This window comes from Oncorhynchus mykiss, chromosome 7 (genome assembly GCF_057628025.1).
Source record: "Oncorhynchus mykiss isolate SJ-2025 chromosome 7, ASM5762802v1, whole genome shotgun sequence".
Lineage (NCBI taxonomy): Eukaryota > Metazoa > Chordata > Actinopteri > Salmoniformes > Salmonidae > Oncorhynchus > Oncorhynchus mykiss.
In genome coordinates, this window is record NC_143028.1 from 939,269 (window position 1) to 955,593 (window position 16,325).

Sequence of the window (16,325 nt, forward strand, 5' to 3'; positions counted from 1 at the left end):
GGATGTACTCATATCTCCCCCAAAAGAAATTAAACAGTACCCGTATGAACGTTTTTCTTAGAGACACCGGCATGGGAAACACATAGGCAAAGTGAAGTAATGAAGGCAGAATGTCCGCCTTCAGCACTAACACCTTCCCACTAAAAGATAGTCGCCTGACTTTCCACAGTCCCAATCTTTTATTAATTGATAATAGTTTTTCTTTCCAATTAAACATGTCATCTTTAATTTCATTTCCGAAAGATATGCCGAGCACTACCATTGGTCCTGTGCACACAGTCAAACCACATAACTGATCCGTTCTCCTTTTCCACTGTCCCAAATATTTTATTTCTGTTTTATTCTTGTTTATCTTCGACCCAGACGCAACAGAGAATTCAACAATGACTTTGATAGACTCTTTCAAGCTCAGGTCGTCTCGTAAATATAAAACTGTGTCGTCCGCATATTGCGATATTTTTAGCATATCCCCTCCAGGTAAAATGATGCCTTTTGATGTTATAATTTGTCCTAATTGCGCATGCGAAAGGTTCAATATATAAAACATACAATAGAGCAGATAGAGGGTCACCCTGTCTGACACCTCGTAATTGTTTGATAACATTTCCAATATTCCCATTAATATTTACCCTGCTACCCACATTACTATACAGAATTTTTACCCATTTCATAAAATTATTTCCAAAACCAAATTTTTCCATAATTCTAAATAAAAACTCATGGTTTACCATGTCAAAAGCTTTTTCCTGGTCCAAATTCACAATAATAGCTGGCAGGTGCCTTTCCTCTAAATAGGCTTGAACGTCTCTGTGCAATTGCAAGTTCCAGGTTAATCTTCTCCCCACCACACCACATGTTTGGTCTAAACCAACAACATATGCCATGGCAGAAGATAGGTGATTAGTTACGGCTTTGCTTAATACTTTATAGTCAACACACAACATTGTTAAAGATCTCCAATTTGCTAATGTCTTGGTCTCCCTTTTTATACAGTAGAGAGATTACCCCTCTCACACATCAAAACTCCCATATGCTCCAAACCAAATATACCTCTAAACACTTCCAACAGATGACATCCAATTATATCCCAAAAAACTATGTAAAACTCTTTAGAGAGCCCATCCACTCCTGGTACTTTTATCTTTCATGCTCTTCAGTGTCATATAAATGTCATCTAAGTTCACTTCCCCTTCTAATTGGTCCTTAATATCGAAAGGTATCTGCACATCCACGCATAAAAAAAAATAAAAAAAATGGTCCCCTTCTCATAATCAATAGTTTGTTTTTGAAATAGCTGAGAAAAGTGGTGTGTAGCGACACCAAGCATGCCATCTCCATCCTCAACCATCTCCCCATCTTGGTCCAATAAAGCTGAAATAGTCCTCCTCTTTCCCCTTGGTTTAATTTGTTTGAAAAAATATGCCGAACACTTCTCATCATTTTCCCATTTATCTTGCTGACTTTTAAAAATGAAGTCTCGAGCTTTCTTTTCAAATAATGTGTGCTGCTTTTTCAGCAGGATACACAATTTGTCTTTATCTAATCCACCACCATTTACATTTCCTTGGATGTGTAGATCTTTTAGTTCATTCTGTAATTTATGAAATTCTTTGTGGTTATTACGTACTTTGTCTTTGCAAAAATTCTGAATAAAACTCTTGATTCTTAATTTTGTGCTCTCCCACCACTCTATGACAGTAGAATAAAAAGGTTTCATAGCTACACAGCCCTGGAAAAAAGACCTGAATCTTGTCCCAAAAGTTTTGTCGTGTAAAATGCCGTTATTAATTTTCCAATACCCTTTTCCAAATTCAATTGTTTTTAATTCTACTGTCACAGACAGGCAACTGTGGTCCGAATAAAATACCGGTGTAACGCACGCGGAGGACACACGGAGTTCACGCGGAACAAACAGATAATCTATTCGGCTCCTCGAGCCCCTGCTGTTTCCCCAAGTGAAACCGGGATCATCCGCATGCGCCATTCTATAAGTATCAACCAAATTATATTTACCTATAAGACTTTTTACAAGATGGCCGCCTAGATTACCTCGGTCATATGACACATTAAAATCTCCCCCCATAAACTCCTGTCTGTCTGTCTCATAAAAATAGCGTCTAGGTCGTTAAGCATTTCCCTCCTTTCCTTGGGTGTCGATGGTGCATATACATTAATAAATCTAAAACATTTACCCTTCCAATCGATATCTACTATTAAAACCTGTGTACTGCCGAAAAACTTCCTACTATTTTTAAATCCCTATTCCCACATAGAACACCAACCCCTGTAGAATGCACCCCTCCGACACTCCACCTCGACTCTCCCGGAACCCATTCCCGCGCAAACCTCTCCATGTCATTTTGATCTTTTAAATGTACTTCTTGTAAAAAACACACAGAGAAGCGAATGGAGGACAAATGGGAAAAAAGTCTCCCTTTTAACTGGGTTCCTAAGCCCTCTAACATTGATGCTAGCGAGGTTAATAATAGACGACATGAGATAGAGGGAAAAAGACAACTATCTAATTATGACATTATTTTCCAAACTCACTTTAAGTACATTAACTCATTAGGCGGCCTGTCTGGGAAACGATGGTTTCCAGTCGGAGGACTGTCCACCAAGATAGGGGTCGGGAAAACACTGTCCTCCTCCTCATGCTCCCCCTCCATCTGTGTGGGTGCTGGAACCCCACTGGGTGCCAGACCGCTGCTCTCGATGGAGGCCGCGCCTGACAGGGATAGCAGAGTCTCCTCTGCGCTGCCCAGGTTTCCCTCGCTTTTCTCCTCAGACTTCCCGCTTTCAAAACAACTGAAGCGATTTCCCCCCAAAACGGACTACTCCGTCGCCTCCATGCGGATGAGTGGGGAAACAGGGCTCATCTGCTTCCTTTTCACCGAGCACTTCCTCCTCTCTCTCACCGTTGTCCAGCTCTCGTTAGCCGAGGGCGCGGTGGGCTCTCCCTTCTCCTCCTCCACTTGCTTGTTCCAACTGCTGTCCGTTTCTCCTCTCTCCTCGTGAGATGCTGATGGCGTCTCACTCCCGCTCTCCTCTGACTCTCGCAGTTCTCTCTCCATCACTAGCTCATCCACAACCTCCTCAATAGCGCGTAGTTCCATGCCTTCTCCCTCATCTGGTCTTTTCCCGCTCTCCGCTCTGGTGTAAGAGGGGACTGCCTTCGGGCAGTGACGGAACAGGTGGTCCTCCGAGTTGCACAAACTGCAGCGCTTTGGCACGGTGCAATCCTTCATTATATGTCCAATAATCCCACAGTTTCTGCACCTTGTCTGTGTGCAGGCATCCGCGAGGTGCCCGTACGTGCTACACTTCCTGCAGAAACGAGGCTGTCCAGCATACATGAGGTAGCCCCTGTCTGCACCGATGGAAAAAGAAGCAGGAGGATGGCGGTATCCATCATGGCCGCTCTCGTCCTCCTTTAGCAGCACATGAAACTGCCTCTTCCCTGTCCAGATGCCTTAATGTCTCTCACTCCTGACAAGATGGTCACGTACCGGCTGAGGTAGCACACTAAAGTTTATTCAGTGACCCAGGGGTTGAACATAGGCACCGTTAGCACCCTCATATTGTGCCTACACATGGACTCAACTTTAAAATCCACGAGGGCGGGTGCTGTCGCGTTCGCACGGAAGAGCCCTCTTACCTCCTCCAGCCGGGTGATGGTGTAGAAAGACACATCGTAGAACTTCTCGGGTGTGTTCTGTTGCAGGCAGTGCACATCGTCTGCTGTCAGGCGTAGAGGTCCAAACAGAACTTCCTTTCCAAAACGAACTCTCTCCATCAAATTATCCTTTGCTGTCCATTGAAATCAAAGCGTATTCTTCAGTCCAGCAGCCGCTGACTGTGACGTGGCCGACGACGACGTCGCACCACCTTGAGGTTCCCGCGCGAAATGCACTCGATCTTGCTCTTGATCTTGACCAAAAGGCCGAGAAGCGATACCCACAATGCTTTCGAAAGGCGCCATTCTCGCACACGTCAAATTCGATTACACCAAAATGAGCTCTGTAAACTTTCCGCCAAATATCAAAGATTGTGATTTTTTTTTTTTAAATTAACAATTTGGAGAACATAATATTGACATAACATTTGATCTTGTATCAAATCTCTGGTATCATTGCTGCCACAACGGAACTGAAGCAATTGTTCACTTAATGGCCCCAGAGTTCCACCGACTGATCAAGATCAAATGTTATAATGGCCATGGAGGAGGAAGGAGATGGGGAGCAAAGTGAAAATGACATGGCTTGAGAACGCCTCTTGGAACCTGTGGCCAGACGGGGGAAGACTGGGTGAAAGCATGAGGAGGTTTTTTTAGGGCCTTCATTTTTGTGGAACCCAGCAGAAAAGTATCCTGAAGGCATAGAGTCAGGTGAAGAGAGAGTGGGAATTGTCATGTTATCAAACTTTGGTTTTTCTTTGCATATATAATGATGCATAGCTCAGTGTTATGTTTTGTTTATTTTTGCTTTTCAAGTCTTATGCTATAACTCTCTTAGGAACCGGAAGCTAAAATGTCATTCTGTTGTCTGACGAGAGATGTAAATAAGAGTGTGCAGTGTGATTATAGAACAGAGGCCATAAGTCTTGGATTTGTAAACATAAATCAACTGTGAATGTTAAATCATGTCATTGTTTGTTCATTAAGTCATTTCCAAGTTTTTATAAATGTTGAACAGTATGAAGGTAATGTTCAAAAGGGGGAACTGATGGGTTCTGACTTCTAAACTTGAAATATTGTTAATCATCAGGTATCCTATGGAAATGAGAAGGGCCACAGTCTGGTTTCTACACCAGAAGCTAATGGGCATCTGTAGGAGGAATGTATATGGTGGAGTCAATTAAGGTTGGATATGAGCCAGGGACTGAGAATGTTTCTGAGTAAATGAAAGGCAATCACATGGTTGCAGTCACTGATAAGGGTGGAGAGCTGTGGATTAGTGAGGAATGGGGGGTCCAGGTCAGGTCACATTAAGGGAGAAGGAACAGTTTATTACCCACATCACTTAACTTCCTGCCTAGCAATAGAGATGTAACGCTTAAAAGAGTAGAAGGAGACGTGCTCTGTTCGGCAGTCTGACCCATTGGGTGAATAAACGGTTTGAGCTTTACTGAGTTTTTACTCTTTATTTAGAACCTAACAATTTACATATCTGGATTTGAATGTCATCCAAATTCCAACCTGATGCTCCCTGAGCCTGATGAGACATATATTAAATGATTTTGCTGTTATCCAATAGGCTACATACATATTACGACTTTTCAGGCTACAGAAAAGGTACATTTGTCAGCAAGGCTCATCAATTAAATGTAGACCCAATCAATGGCAATTGATGAACTTCATTAGGCAAACTTTTTGGTGTTTTGTAACAGATGTCTATTTACATTCATCAAATGGCACTAGTTTGCTATGTTGTTGTGACATGCTATGTTGTTGACTTAGGCCTCTCTTTATGTAGTTTTGTCCTATATTTTTAATCCCAGCCCCCGCAGGAGGCCTTTTGGTAGGCCATAATTGTGATTAACCGAGAATAAATATGTTGTTTTCTCTGGGGTATTTCCCGCCAGGAAACCGGAAGTGACATTCCAAAGCATATAAATATCTGGATTTGATTAGAGCTTTGAACATTCAGACCTGATGCTACCTGAGCCTGATGAGACATTAATACATTTAATGAGCCCTACATTAACCACATTTAATGAAGCCCTACATTAACCACATTTAAAGAGACATATAGTAAATACATTTGATGAGCCCTACATTAACCACATTTAATGAGCCCTACATTGACCACATTTAATGAGCCCTACATTGACCACATTTAATGAGCCCTACATTGACCACATTTAATGAGCCCTACATTGACCACATTTAATGAGCCCTACATTGACCACATTTAATGAGCCCAAGTCCAGAAAAAAGCCCAAATGATTGTGCTGTTATCCAATAGACCACATATGATATAGGCACAGAAAAACATAAAAGGGCATAGATGAAGCTAGCTATATGCGCTCTTGGGTAAATAAATGAAACTAGCCAGTAAGTTCATCTGTTTAAGTGTGAACTCTGTATGCCATATTAACCACTCTCCATTTGTGAACTGTGTACATGTGTCTTATGATCCTCTCAGGGTTTTGTGTATAATATGATAGCATCTAATAGAGCATCAATCTGCCTTTGGGTCAACTGGAACAAATGTTGATGAATAAGTTCAGTGGCCTGACTGTTGGTAATGCTGCAATAATGGAGAGTATTCCATCTCGGTGGTTGGACTGAAGAGACACACTGTCTGTCCCCAGTCTGTCAGTGTGTCTGTCTTGTCCGTGTCCGTCTGTCCCCAGTCTGTCAGTCTTACTGTCATGTGAGGAAAGCTGTCAATTCGTCCCTTGCATGCATTGAGTGAATCCATGCATAGCATGCAAAGACTGTGCACTGAACGAGGGGAAGAGTTCAAACCACCAGGACCACAAGCCTGTGTCTGACTGACCCCTGAACCTGGTGACCTTGCTGCCTGACCAATGGGGAGACACACCAACTTTGGGTGCCGGAGAAGTGGCGGCCTGCAATAGTACATCCAGGTCCATATGGAGCAGGTTAATAACCCCTGCTGGGGCCAAACACACACACACACACACGGAAGATAAGCACTGGGATTATTGGGACATTTTACTGGGAAGGCCCTGGAGATGACTCGTGTGGTGTTACCAGCTGTAATAGTTGCAGAGATATGGATAGGCAGGTGAAAAAGTAGGTGGAGGATGGATGAAGAGGGTGAGGAGAGGATGGATGAAGAGGGTGAGGGACTGACCAGAGAATGAAAGGAGGTGAGATCATCAGAAAGGGCAAGCTGAAAACATGGAGGTAGAGGACGTGGGAGGCCAGACCATCCCTAGGAAAACAAGGGGGTAGAGGAGGTGGTAGACCAGATCATCCCTAGGAAAACAAGGAGGTAGAGGAGGTGGGAGACCAGACCATCCCTAGGAAAACATGGGGGTAGAGGAGGTGGGAGACCAGACCATCCCTAGGAAAACAAGGGGGTAGAGGAGGTGGGAGACCAGACCATCCCTAGGAAAACAAGGGGGTAGAGGAGGTGGGAGACCAGACCATCCCTAGGAAAACATGGGGGTAGAGGAGGTGGGAGACCAGACCATCCCTAGGAAAACATGGGGGTAGAGGAGGTGGGAGACCAGACCATCCCTAGGAAAACATGGGGGTAGAGGAGGTGGGAGACCAGACCATTCCTAGGAAAACAAGGGGGTAGAGGAGGTGGGAGACCAGACCATCCCTAGGAAAACAAGGGGGTAGAGGAGGTGGGAGACCAGACCATCCCTAGGAAAACAAGAGGGTAGAGGAGGTGGGAGACCAGACCATCCCTAGGAAAACATGGGGGTAGAGGAGGTGGGAGACCAGACCATCCCTAGGAAAACATGGGGGTAGAGGAGGTGGGAGACCAGACCATCCCTAGGAAAACAAGGGGGTAGACGAGGTGGGAGACCAGACCATCCCTAGGAAAACAAGGGGGTAGAGGAGGTGGGAGACCAGACCATCCCTAGGAAAACATGGGGGTAGAGGAGGTGGGAGACCAGACCATTCCTAGGAAAACAAGGGGGTAGAGGAGGTGGGAGACCAGACCATCCCTAGGAAAACAAGGGGGTGGGAGACCAGACCATCCCTAGGCTAGAACCTATGAACCTATGAGTTGACACTGAGGGTATGATGTTGATGGAAGCCTGAGGGGACATTATGACATCATCTGACCTGCGGCTGTGACGGAGTGGTTGCCTGTGACGGTGCGGTTGCCTGTGATGGTGCGGTTGTGTTAGCGTCGGGAACCAGGGCTTCACCATCGAACAAGATTATGTCCTGTTGCGTGTCTGGAGCTGGAGTCAACGAGGGTCTGGGGCTGGGCGGCGGGCGTACAGGGGCGGGTCCAGGGGGCGCCGGCCTCGTCTGGAGGATCCACGGAAGTATGTACACACATGCAACAGTAGTGAGGGAGACACAGCACACAGGTTAGTAAAACACACCAGCACACTAGTAATAGTAGGTTACTGTTACCTGGGCTGGTATCCAATCCAAGGCGTGTCATGGAGCAGCACTCTGGACAGACGACAATGTGCCTTTTCAAGGCAATTTCCCTGACATTCCTGGAGATTGTGTTTACTGTTAACGCTGCTCATGTTAGCTCACCCTCCATGTTGGCTCAAGCGTAAATTACCTTTAGAAATCAAGTGCAATGCGCTGCTCTACAACGCGCCATGGATTGGATCCAGCCCTAGTCTGTAAGTGGTGTCTGAGGCTTCCTTCTATGTTAGAAGAGCACATGTCTATCAAACCAATGGAGAGAAACTCTCCATTCAACATGCTCTGGGTTAGTTTCATCTCTCGCTTTGGGAGTTTTCCTGAAGAGAATGTTAGCGACTGTGTGTGCTCGCAATTGTACCGTCCACTCCTTTTTCCACCCTCTTGAATTCAACACCATAAAAATACTCCAGACCTTAAACTCAAGATTTCCCACACACACACTCACATTTCTGACCCACGCTTCTGAAAATGACACTCGTTCATCAACACACAAACCCCAGTCACTCAAGACAAACACAGAGACAGTCAGACACTTTACAGCCCCTGTATGAGGGAACCTTACCTTGGGTGCAGCGTCTGGGGTAACGCTGTGGTTGGCGGCGGCTGCCTCACTGGGAAAGAAAAAGGGAGAATTACTGACTGACTCCCATATCATGCCATGATGAAGATGTCCTGGTTGTGTTCAGTAGAGAGAGAACATTTTACTGTATTAATTTTTCTAGGAAGGAGAAAGTAGAAAATAAAGAGGGTAGAGGAGGAGAGAACGAGAGAGGGGGCAGACGAGAGAGAACGAGGGGGGGGCAGACGAGAAGAGAGAACGAGAGGGGGCAGAGGAGGAGAGAGAACGAGAGGGGGGCAGAGGAGGAGAGAGAACGAGAGGGGGGCAGAGGAGGAGAGAGAACGAGAGGGGGGCAGAGGAGGAGAGAGAACGAGAGGGGGGCAGAGGAGGAGAGAGAACGACAGAGGGGGCAGAGGAGGAGAGAGAACGACAGAGGGAAGAGTAGAGAGAACGAGAGGGGGCACAGGAGGAGAGAGAACAAGAGGGGGCAGAGGAGGAGAGAGAACGAGAGGGGGGCAGAGGAGGAGAGAGAACGAGAGGGGGGCAGAGGAGTAGAGAGAACGAGAGAGGGAAGAGGAGGAGAGAGAACGAGAGGGGGGACAATGACCTCAGTTGTGTTGGAGCAACGTGCGGGCGATTCACTAAGATGATAGTACAACGGGCAAAGATGTAGCAGCGTATCAGTTTCAGTCATCCACAGTGGTGAAGGTCTGACTATCTGGTGGCGGCCGCGCCGATTAGTTTTTTTAGCACAGACTGTCCCCCTGTATCACCATGGGAAAGCAGAACAGGGTCAACTGGTGTGCGTAAGAGAAAACATTTTGAAACGGGGTGAAATGCGTTGGTACAACCATTGAACTTTTCTGATAAGAACACAGACGTTTGTTATTTTTGTCGCAAAACTTTTTGTTACAGTGTGCCCTACTGTGTAGTCAACAGTCTGCACCATCCACCAAGACCACAAGATGGGAGCAAGGGGCTGAGAAGTATATTAAATGATCTGTGTGTACAGGCCCATTTTAGCAGGGAGAATGAGCATATGACAAACAAACCATTCTTTATTAATAATATATAACAAGACTGTGCGTAGTACTTCACAAATACACAGCTCAGAGCAAAAACTATTTGGGGACGTTGCTGCGGCATGAGACACCAACTCACAACACAAGGCTTCGTCAAACGCCATGCTGCGGTCATGCAGAGGAGTGCCTGACCTGAAACACACGGACTCTCAGACTGAGAACTACCGGAACACCCATGAATGTCCAAGCACACAGCAGAACTCCATGCACTACTTGACAGATGACGGTTCACTTGGACAACTAAAGGTCTGTATACATCCTGTTTTGAGTCCTCCAATCCTTTATTCTCACTCAGTATGGAACTGCACCATGCAGTGTGACTAGTGCTGTGCAATTAACCAAAATGACGGTTATTTATTGGTTTTTAAATAAATAATTCACCAACTTCAGTTCAATTATTTTAATTCCATTTCTTTCTTTTTTTCTGTGAGCACATAGTGCTGCCGAACTGTGATGTAGTAGGGAGTTGTAGTTTCCAACAAGCTCTTTATAAACCAGATCATGCTGAACTGTGTGATGTAGTAGGGAGTTGTAGTTTCCAACAAGCTCTTTATAAACCAGATCATGCTGAACTGTGTGATGTAGTAGGGAGTTGTAGTTTCCAACAAGTCCTTTATTCTCAGTCAGTATCTAACTGCACCATGCAGAAGGACACACACAGGCACATATAAACTGTCATACTGGTCACTCCCAGTCAGGTCCATTACCTCTTCTTGGGTCCAGGCTTCCAGTCTTTACCTGCCTTTCTGTAGGGGGGGGGGGGAGGGGGGGTAACGTAATCTGATTACATTCCGTTACTTTTAGATTAATTTCCCCTTAAAATGCATTAGAAGAAGACAAATGTATGTTGCCAATTGAACGACGTCTATTGCAGGATAAATCAATGTTAAAGTTTACATAGCTGGCCATATATGGATGTTACATTTTACTTCATGGGTTGGTTAGGTAGGCTTCTTCTAACCCATCGCTTTCTACTACATATAATAATAATAATAATAATAATAATACGATTTAATTATATCCTTACATCATGAACCAAATTCTATCAGAATTCCAGTCATTCCAATAAATGTTATACCCCTTGATCGGAAAGAATAGGACTTGGAAATATGGAAGTATAGATCAGCCAAATTGTTTTATCTGAGCACCAAAACTAAGGACTTATTAGCCAACCCTACTCTGTTGTCATGGAGGACTGATTGGGCTCATTGATTCCAGTTGAAAAATAAATGCTGCGCTCATGGAATGGCATGCTTTGATCAATAATAAGTGATATCCGTATCAAATTACACTACACCACTACTGTCATCCTGACCTCCAAGCGTTTACTCAAGTTGGATCATCTTTGGATGCCGACAGCAGTCACTCCATTGGAAGACATAACTTTGACTGTAGCCTACAAAAACCTATTCCTGCTCTTTCCCCACAATCCATCAAACACATTCGCTGTGTCGTCATGTAATCCGTTACTGCCCAACCCTGTGTATGCATTGCATTGGACCTCATTTCTCTACAATTACCATAAAGTTCCTAAAAGGTGCACCAGACAGAGGTAGATTGTACAGGTACATATAACAGTGGGGCAAAGTAGACAGGTACGCCATAGATGAACACTATCATATGTACAATAGTCCACTGGTAATCGCAACACATTGGTATCATGTCAAGTCTCACTCACTTGGCCAGCCTCTGCTCATCCAGTTTGGTCATGACATCATTCAGGTCCTGGTTCAGCTGCAAACAGAAAGATTGGAGGAAGTCAATTAATCAGTCTAGACATGTATTTATCAATCAGTCCCGTGTACTGACGGTGGGCACCCAGCTCTCCCTCTCACCTTTCCCATGTCTTTGTGGAACCTCTGCTGATATCCAGCCATACTCTGGAATGTGTTAACATAGAAGCCAACACGACTAGAGAGAAGAGTAGAGAGGAGAGAGAGAACGTGTTAACATGGTGGCTGGCAACACTCTGTGTGTGTGTGTGTGTGTGTGTGTCTGTCTGTCTGTGATGACATGTGGAAGAGAGAACGTGTTAACATGGTGGCTGGCAACACTCTGTGTGTGTGTGTGTGTCTGACTGTCTGTGATGACATGTGGAAGAGACAACGTGATAACAGTGGTTGTAAGTGGGTGGCTCTTCAGAAAGACAGAGGGAAGGAGATTGTGTCAGCCTGGTAGCATCAGTGAGAGGGTGGAGAATTCTCACCTGTTCCACAGCTGTGGAAGCTCATCCTGCAGATCTACGTTGATCTCCTCAAATACTTTCTGAGCTCTCCCTAACTCCTCCTCTGCCTGGACAGACACCATGACACATCCACAGAGGTTAAACAATGTTAGTATATGCTTGGACAGACACCATGACACATCCACAGAGGTTAAACAATTCTACAGTACCATGTTTGTTAGTATATGTTACTCAAAAGAAAGCACATTATCTACAATCAAACTAAAGAACGACATGGAATACAGACAGAATGTTAGGGCATGGTGGCATAGAATATAGAATTAGAACTCAGAATGGGTGAATGACAAGTGAGTGTTGAAGGCATGGCGGGGGGGGGGGTCAGGGTGAAGTGTGACAGGGGTGAGAGGGTGAGTTAGTTAGACATCAGTCACCTGGTTTCTGGTCAGGTTAGTTTGGGCTATTTGATGAGCAGACAGAATCCCCTGGGCCCAACCTGGGGCAGCCTTCTCCACAAGAGACATCGGCTAGCCATGCAGACGGACGAACAGACAGAGCGAGAGAGAAGCAAGACAAATACACTGCTCAAAAAAATAAAGGGAACACTAAAATAACACATCCTAGATCTGAATGAATGAAATATTCTTATTAAATACTTTTTTCTTTACATAGTTGAATGTGCTGACAACAGAATCACGCAAAAATGATCAATGGAAATCAAATTCATCAACCCATGGAGGTCTGGATTTGGAGTCACACTCAAAATTAAAGTGGAAAACCACACTACAGGCTGATCCAACTTTGGTGTAATGTCCTTAAAACAAGTCAAAATGAGGCTCAGTAGTGTGTGTGGCCTCCACGTGCCTGTATGACCTCCCTACAACGCCTGGGCATGCTCCTGATGAGGTAGCGGATGGTCTCCTGAGGGATCTCCTCCCAGACCTGGGCTAAAGCATCCGCCAACTCCTGGACAGTCTGTGGTGCAACAGTTGGTGGATGGAGCGTTGACATGATGTCCCAGATGTGCTCAATCGGATTCAGGTCTGGGGAACGGGCGGGCCAGTCCATAGCATCAATGCCTTCCTCTTGACACACTCCAGCCACATGAGGTCTAGCATTGTCTTGCATTAGGAGGAACCCAGGGCCAACCGCACCAGCATATGGTCTCACAAGGGGTCTGAGGATCTTACAGTACCTAATGGCAGTCAGGCTACCTCTGGCGAGCACATGGAGGGCTGTGCGGCCCCCCAAAGAAATGCCACCCCACACCATGACTGACCCACCGTCAAACCGGTCATGCTAGAGGTTGTTGCAGGCAGCAGAACGTTCTCCACGGCGTCTCCAGACTGTCACATGTGCTCAGTGTGAACCTGCTTTCATCTGTGAAGAGCACAGGGCGCTAGTGGCGAATTTGCCAATCTTGGTGTTCTCTGGCAAATGCCAAACGTCCTGCACGGTGTTGGGCTGTAAGCACAACCCCCACCTGTGGACATCGGGCCCTCATACCACCCTCATGGAGTCTGTTTCTGACAGTTTGAGCAGACACATGCACATTTGTGGCCTGCTGGAGGTCATTTTTCAGGGCTCTGGCAGTGCTCCTCCTGCTCCTCCTTGCACAAAGGCGGAGGTAGCGGTACTGCTGCTGGGTTGTTGGCCTCCTACGGCCTCCTCCACGTCTCCTGATGGACTGGCCTGTCTCCTGGTAGCGCCTCCATGCTCTGGACACTATGCTGACAGACAGAGCAAACCTTCTTGCCACATCTCGCATTGATGTGCCATCCTGGATGAGCTGCACTACCTGAGCCACTTGTGTGGGTTGTAGACTCCGTCTCATGCTACCACTAGAGTGAAATCACCGCCAGCATTCAAAAGTCACCAAAACATCAGCCAGGAAGCATAGGAACTGAGAAGTGGTCTGTGGTCCCACCTGCAGAACCACTCCTTTATTGGGGGTGTCTTGCTAAATGCCTATAATTTCCACCCGTTGTCTATTCCATTTGCACAACAGCATGTGACATTTATTGTCAATCAGTGTTGCTTCCTAAGTGGACAGTTTGATTTCACAGAAGTGTGATTGACTTGGAGTTACATTGTGTTGTTTAAGTGTTCCCTTTATTTTTTTGAGCAGTGTAGTTTGACAGGCAGGTTAGCAATTCAGACAGGCAGGTTAGCATTCAGACAGGCAGGTTAGCAATTCAGACAGGCAGGTTAGCAATTCAGACAGGCATGTTTGAGAGAGTTTTGAAATAGGGCAAGAGTATTTCCATATTGCACATTAACACCCAATCAAACACACACACATGAAAAACAGGTTAATGAGACTTTTTTTCCCCCAGTAGGTTGATTGGTTGCTTATTTCAACTGGTATAGCCTAAGCCCATGGGAGCATGTGCCAAGCATAGCAAAACACGCCTCGCCAAAATTGCAATGCAGAATGTTGCTTACTGACATCAGACATCATAATGTGGGTATTTGCATTAGCTTTGTTAAGGCCTTTATAGAGTCATGACTGAGTCACATTATAGAGCCGACCTGAACTGGCCTGGATATTTTCTCTTTACATTGTTCTGTTCCTTCCTAGAAGGTTCCAGAAACGCTGGTCCTCTGTAGTTGGTAGAGCATGGTGCTTGCAACGCCAGGATAGTGCGTTTGATTCCCGGGATCAACCGTACGTAACAGGTAGGCATCCATGACTAAGTTGCTTTGGATAAAAGCGTCTAATAAATGGCATATATTATTTGTTATTTTAAACGATGGCGGATGCATCCCAGTACTACTGGCTCGACTTGGATTGGCTCAGCAGTGTGATACCGTAATGAACCCAGGAAACGATGCAGCGGGCGGCCATCTTACCTTGGCGATCTTGGCCTGGTCCTGCTTCTTGCCCTTCTGTAGGGAGCCAAAGTGATGCCTCGCACTGTCGTAGTCGGTCATCTTCCTGTCCCGCTTAGCGATGCGTGCCTGGTCAGAGACACCAGACAAACATACCCACAGAGTCACTGATAGATAGAAGGTTGCAGCTTCTTGAGAACCAATCAATCAAATGTATGTATTGATGTATCCTCTAACTGGTCTGGGATCTGAGCTGTTTCAGGGCTCCATTTAAAACCAGGATCGCTGAAACGTTAAAGATTGCACACCAGAAAATGTAAAGGTGATTTCCTATTGAGCAGACATTTGCAGCGTTTACGGTGAATGCAGTCTCCACAAACAGAGGAACATTACCATTACATTTGAATCACGCTGTAACTCTGAACTTCCACCATATGGATTGTATAGAGCCCTCGGTACCAGTATATGTAATCTGTTCTGTTAGAGCCCTCAGTATCAGTATGTGTAGTCTGTTCTGTTAGAGCCCTCGGTACCAGTATGTGTAGTCTGTTCTGTTAGAGCCCTCGGTACCGGTATGTGTAGTCTGTTCTGTTAGAGCCCTCGGTACCAGTATGTGTAGTCTGTTCTGTTAGAGCCCTCGGTACCAGTATGTGTAGTCTGTTCTGTTAGAGCCCTCGGTACCAGAAGTGTATGTGTAGTCTGTTCTGTTAGAGCCCTCGGTACCAGTATGTGTAGTCTGTTCTGTTAGAGCCCTCGGTACCAGTATATGTAATCTGTTCTGTTAGAGCCCTCAGTATCAGTATGTGTAGTCTGTTCTGTTAGAGCCCTCGGTACCAAAATGTGTAGTCTGTTCTGTTAGAGCCCTCGGTACCAGTATGTGTAGTCTGTTCTGTTAGAGCCCTCGGTACCAAAATGTGTAGTCTGTTCTGTTAGAGCCCTCGGTACCAGTATGTGTAGTCTGTTCTGTTAGAGCCCTCGGTACCAGTATGTGTAATCTGTTCTGTTAGAGCCCTCGGTACCAGTATGTGTAGTCTGTTCTGTTAGAGCCCTCAGTATCAGTATGTGTAATCTGTTCTGTTAGAGCCCTCGGTACCAGTATGTGTAGTCTGTTCTGTTAGAGCCCTCTGTACCAGTATGTGTAGTCTGTTCTGTTAGAGCCCTCGGTACCAGTATGTGTAGTCTGTTCTGTTAGAGCCCTCGGTACCAAAATGTGTAGTCTGTTCTGTTAGAGCCCTCGGTACCGGTATGTGTAGTCTGTTCTGTTAGAGCCCTCGGTACCAAAATGTGTAGTCTGTTCTGTTAGAGCCCTCGGTACCAGTATGTGTAGTCTGTTCTGTTAGAGCCCTCGGTACCAGTATGTGTAATCTGTTCTGTTAGAGCCCTCGGTACCAGTATGTGTAATCTGTTCTGTTAGAGCCCTCGGTACCAGTATGTGTAGTCTGTTCTGTTAGAGCCCTCAGTATCAGTATGTGTAATCTGTTCTGTTAGAGCCCTCAGTACCAGTATGTGTAGTCTGTTCTGTTAGAGCCCTCAGTATCAGTATGTGTAATCTGTTCTGTTAGAGCCCTC

At 45.6% G+C, this 16,325-nt stretch overlaps 1 protein-coding gene across 22 annotated transcripts in view; it reads right to left on the bottom strand.

Annotated features, from left to right (window-relative positions):
* LOC110495559 (myc box-dependent-interacting protein 1) overlaps positions 1–16,325 on the bottom strand; it is a 40,339-nt gene that overhangs the window by 8,793 nt on the left and 15,221 nt on the right. For 5 of the 22 annotated variants that reach the window (XM_090239633.1, XM_090239631.1, XM_090239623.1 and 2 more), the window contains 8 exons: positions 14,778–14,885; positions 12,359–12,451; positions 11,949–12,034; positions 11,578–11,653; positions 11,421–11,476; positions 10,450–10,488; positions 8,664–8,712; positions 7,775–7,966 (listed from right to left, as the gene is read on the bottom strand). In XM_090239633.1, the coding sequence (XP_090095759.1) occupies positions 7,775–7,966; positions 8,664–8,712; positions 10,450–10,488; positions 11,421–11,476; positions 11,578–11,653; positions 11,949–12,034; positions 12,359–12,451; positions 14,778–14,885 (699 nt within the window). The remainder of the gene's footprint in view (positions 1–7,774; positions 7,967–8,663; positions 8,713–10,449; positions 10,489–11,420; positions 11,477–11,577; positions 11,654–11,948; positions 12,035–12,358; positions 12,452–14,777; positions 14,886–16,325) is intronic. The other 17 variants (XM_090239635.1, XM_090239634.1, XM_090239626.1 and 14 more) reach the window with 5 other exon arrangements.